Source organism: Rousettus aegyptiacus, unplaced genomic scaffold, assembly GCF_014176215.1.
Source record: "Rousettus aegyptiacus isolate mRouAeg1 unplaced genomic scaffold, mRouAeg1.p scaffold_m13_p_1, whole genome shotgun sequence".
Classification (NCBI taxonomy): Eukaryota; Metazoa; Chordata; class Mammalia; order Chiroptera; family Pteropodidae; genus Rousettus; species Rousettus aegyptiacus.
The window spans coordinates 27,163,121-27,167,744 of NW_023416284.1; the positions used below are offsets into that span (position 1 = coordinate 27,163,121).

The following is a 4,624-nucleotide window of genomic DNA, read 5'->3' on the forward strand; positions in this document are numbered from 1 at the left end:
GAACGTGGCTCAATCTGTCTCCAAGGCTAGGCTCTTTCCCCCATGCTGGGTGAGGCTATTGGCTCCTAAAAGGCGCAGACAGGTGAGATGAGTCAAACATGGCCTAAGGTAACCAGCCACCAGTGGGAGATGCAGGCAGAGGCAGGTTGAGGGCCTGGGACCAGACTGATCAGAAGGTTTCTTAAATATAACTCGGGAGAGAGGGCCGGAGAGGCATGGGGCTGAGGGCACAGAAAGACTTGCCTCTACTCACCTTGCCATGGGCCAGCCGGTCTGCCTACATCTTTCGCTCAGAGAAGAACTATGGGCTGACCTGTGTCCCTGCTCTCCCACTGACTAGCTCTTTGACCCGGGTGAATCACTTTACCTCTGAAGCCTCACTTTCTGTCTATAAAATGGTCTCCCTACCAGTTCATTCCCAGGGGTGTCTTAAGGAGCACAGAAAAGTGGTGTGGTCCAAGGCCCTTCCACAGGGAGCCGCACACAGCAGGTGCTTGACTCAGAGTAACACGTTCCCATGTGCCAGGCCTCCATTGCCCTCACCACGCCCAACCCCCTTTCTGGGAATGGACTCCAGGCTCGTCACAGGGCCAGCCAAGTGTCAACCCCACCCCAGCTGGCCAGTTAATGAGTGACCAGGATGCTGGAGCCTGGCCTATAAAGAGCTGCTAGCCAGGCAAGCAGGTGGCATCTGGGTGGACAACAGTCACGGGGTGCTGAGGGAGCAAGATGGGTGGCAGGACCGTGTCAAGGTTTCTGTCCGGAGTGGCTGTGGTCCTTCTGGTGCTGCTGCAGAGCACACAGTCAGTCTACATCCAGGTGAGTTCTTTCAGCCAGCATGCCCTTTGACTGAAGATTCCCACAGTGGGAGGCTGAGATGGCAAGGGGACGCTGGGAAATTCATGGGGTGCATGGGAGCACAGGGCCCAGGGCTCAGCCTGACACCCAACCGTAGCCCAGGGACTAAGATAGCTGGTTGGCGTGGGGCGGAGTGGGGGGCAGCTGACATGCCTATAGCTATGGTGATGGTTTGGCTATAGCATAATAAACTGCTGTTATTCAGCATTACTCTCCTTGAAGGCCAATCCTGGTCCGAGGTCAGGGTGTGGAACGAGATGCGGTCCCTGTCCTTGAGATGCCCAGGAGGGGAGGGAGACCACTCTTTGCTCCCGCAGTGTTCTGTGTTTACCCATGTATGGGTGCAGAGGGGTAATCACCAGAAGACATTTCCCTGGCCGATAATTCAAGCGGACATTGCAGAGTGAGCCGAAGGTAGCCCGGTACAGAGGACACAGACTGCTCCAGGCAGAGGGCTCAGCATAGGAAAAGCCCAGGGAGAAGATGGCAGGCAGTCCAGGTGGCCTTCGAGGGCACCTGTGAGGCTGGAAGGAGTCACGGAAGCAGGTCCTGTCTGTGGCGTGACAGCATGCTGCTGGCCTCTCCATCGTGGCTGGGAAGTCTGTAGCTCTGGGTGTCCCACACTCTTGCACAGGGCCTCCTTGAGAGGGAACATGGTGGGGGTGGGGGGCCTGGAAGGGGTGTAAGAGAGCCTCAGCCTCTCCCTGGCCTTGGAGCCCAGCCAGGTTGTGACTGCCATCATTTTGCCATGTTGATTCAGAGGAGGTCACCCAGTTTTGGAGTGTGCCCTGGGTACCAAGCACCTGGGGAGGAGGGGACATAATTACTTCGATCTGTCAGATGAGGCTCAGAGTGGGGAGGCGACAGATAGCTGGTCAGGAAGAGCTGGGATTTGAACCAGGGATCTGCGGGTCTCCAAAGCCCATGCCTTAAACCACTGTGCTCCATAGCTTTGCTTACCAGATACTGGGGGCCTGTGACACAGGGATGTGAAGCGTCAGACACCACCTCCCTCCTCCCAGGCTGTCTTTCAGACGTAGCCCGAATTTTCCTTGAGAATGGGGAGATTTTGTGGGGTCTGAGGAACCATGGTCTCCCGGTCCAGGTTTTGACACCCTCCTTCCTCCCCACCAGTACCAAGGCTTCCGGGTCCAGCTGGATTCCGTGAAGAAACTGCGTGACCTGGAGAGGCAGGGGGCATCCAGCCCCCAACTGCAGGCCCAGAATGTCCTGCCCACCTCGTGCTACCACCAGGCCCTGCCATCGGACCTGCAGCCCATCTGCACCTCCAGAGAAGCTGCCACCATCTTCCAGGCCTTGAGTGAGTGCCGCCACCTCTGAGAAGCTTCCTGCCTCTTGTTCTCTTCTTCCCCACTCCTCAGCTCAGATTCGGGTTTCTCTGCCTCACATTACTTCTCTTAGGTACCCAGTGGCTGCGAGAAGGGGCGGGGAAGGTGTTGGGCAGTGATCAAGAAACTCAGCCCCTCACCTCCCCAGCCTTGGCACCGAAAGCCAGGCACGAGGAAGCCCCTCAGCTCCCAGCAACCTGGGTTGGTTGGGCATCCTACCTCAAAGACTACACAGATGGGAGGGAAGGGGGCCTGGGAACGGGACCCAAAAGCAGTGACCATAATGAAGTGAGATGATCGGGGGAGCACAGTGGGTACACGGAGGAGGAATGGCTCACATCTGGGGTGGCATAAGGAGTCCGAAAGGCTCCTAAGAGGTGACATCTAAGCTGAGGCATGACAGACGAAGCAGAGCTGGCCAGGAGAATATAGTGACTAGCTGGCATTTCTTGAGCACCTACTCAGTGCCAGGCCCTGCGTCAGTTTTTCTACCTGCATTCTCACCTCACAACTACTCTGTCAGGCTGATACTGTCTATTTAGGAGACAGGAAAACTCAGGCACAGGCTTTAAATGACTTGCCCAGGCACTGCTAGGAAGGAGAGGACCTGAGACTTAAACCCAAGCTGCTCACTTTGCTTTTAAATTTTCATACTCTTCATCTGTGAGAAAGATGGCAGGCCACTCTCTCAGGCCCGCTCCTAAGCAGATCTTCTCTGGCTGCCAGGCCAGCAACTCCTTGGACCACAGATGTTTTAGATTCAGATCAGATGACCAATTTTCTCCCCCTACCCAGAGACCATCGCTAATGACGACTGTGAGCTGTGTGTGAATGTTGCATGTACCGGCTGCTCCTGAGATGGACCCAGGCGCCCTGAGCCCACCTGGACTCCTTGCTCCACCCTCAGCCCACTGCCCTTGTACCCCTGTCCCCATCCAAGCTCTGGAGGTGCCCTGGCCACTGTGGTCACTGCTACCCTTCTAGGGCCAAAGCAGCTGTATCTGGCACAAAGCAATTGGAGGAGAGTTTGGCCCTTTAGACAGCCCCACTGCTGAATAAAGATTCTCCACCCACACACGGAGTCCAGTGTGCCTTTGTTCAAGGCCAGGAGCCATGGGTGGAGCTTCTTGGGAAGCTGTCTGGGTTGAGGAGAGATGTTGGGCTAGAAACAGGAACTTCCCTGGTTTCCAGCACCCCAGGAGTTGGTTCACTAAGTTCTATTTCGTATAGGCAGGAGTGAGGCTTCGGGTGGGAACAGTCACCCAAGAGTACCCAGACCCATTTGACCCCCAAGGTGAGCTCAAGGCCTGGCCCAGCTGCACAGAGGCCACAGCCTCTATGCTCCTGACCTGGGTGGCAGAGGATGGGGGGCCTCCTCCAGTAGATGGCGGAGTGGGTGGAGGGGGAGGAATCACGTCGTGCAGCCTCCCCTGGCTCTGGGGCACCTGAGAAGATGAGCCCTTTGCCTTCACCAGCTCCAGGTAGAGGACTTTTCTTCCCTCTCTCCATCCTGGTGGCCCTGCAAAATATTAATGCTAATAATGGCCATCATTTATTGAGCATCTGCTATACCCTAAGCACTATTTGAAACTCTTCACGTGTACCAGCTCACTAAGTCCTCACAACAGTCTAATGAAGCAGACACTGTTACGATCACCATCTCCACTTTATTAATAAGGAAACCCGGGTGCAGAGAAAGCTAGTCCAGGATCACAGGCTCAGCAAAGTGGCAAACCGCACTTCTTCTCAGGAAGTCTGGGCCAGAATCCATGCTCTGAACCACCACGTTACTGTATCCCTGTGACACCTGGCCACAGGGCTCCGTGCCACCACGTTCTAACAGCGGCCTTCAGTGCCAGTAACTCAAGGCCAGGAGCCATGCTGGAAATTCCCTGGAGCCAAGCCTTTCTACAGGGTGGGGTCCTCCCCAGCCTCTGTCCTGGGCAGCCAGAGAAGAAGAAAACCAGGTACAAAGGGACTGTGCCCTCTGAACTTAGCTCACCCAGGGCCAAGGCCAGGGTGAAATCCCTTAGACTTGTTGCCCCTTCTGACAACCCTGTTCTGCACATGAGCCCTGGAGTCTCTCAGTCCTCCAGGCCACAAACCCCAGAGCTCCAGCTCCTTTTCTCTTCCTCCCCCAAAGGCAAGATGGGCCGGGGCCTTTGCAATGCCTCCCGTGTCTCTCTGAGCCCCTCTCATCCATTCACCATCACGAGAGGTAGACCTTTTATCACACTGTTCCCAGACCAGGCCGGACCAGAGGACGTGGCAGCACTTCTCTGATGGTACCCATTATCCTTCCGTGGCTCCCCAGTTCCCCCTCCCAAGTCTAAACTGAGCCCATGAACCACCTGGCCTCATCATTGACCACCCTCTTCACCTTGCTGGGTTCCCACCTGCCTGAGGAGCAGGCGGTA

The 4,624-nt window shown here is 56.0% G+C and overlaps 1 protein-coding gene across 1 annotated transcript; it reads left to right on the forward strand.

Annotated features, from left to right (window-relative positions):
* Window positions 1–682: 682 nt before the first annotated feature.
* Window positions 683–3,275, forward strand: GUCA2B (guanylate cyclase activator 2B). The gene is made up of 3 exons (XM_016139967.2): window positions 683–819; window positions 1,993–2,179; window positions 3,003–3,275. The coding sequence occupies exons 1-3, from the start codon at window positions 730–732 to the stop codon at window positions 3,062–3,064; spliced, it is 339 nt and encodes a 112-aa protein (XP_015995453.1). The 5' UTR covers window positions 683–729; the 3' UTR covers window positions 3,065–3,275.
* Window positions 3,276–4,624: the final 1,349 nt, after the last annotated feature.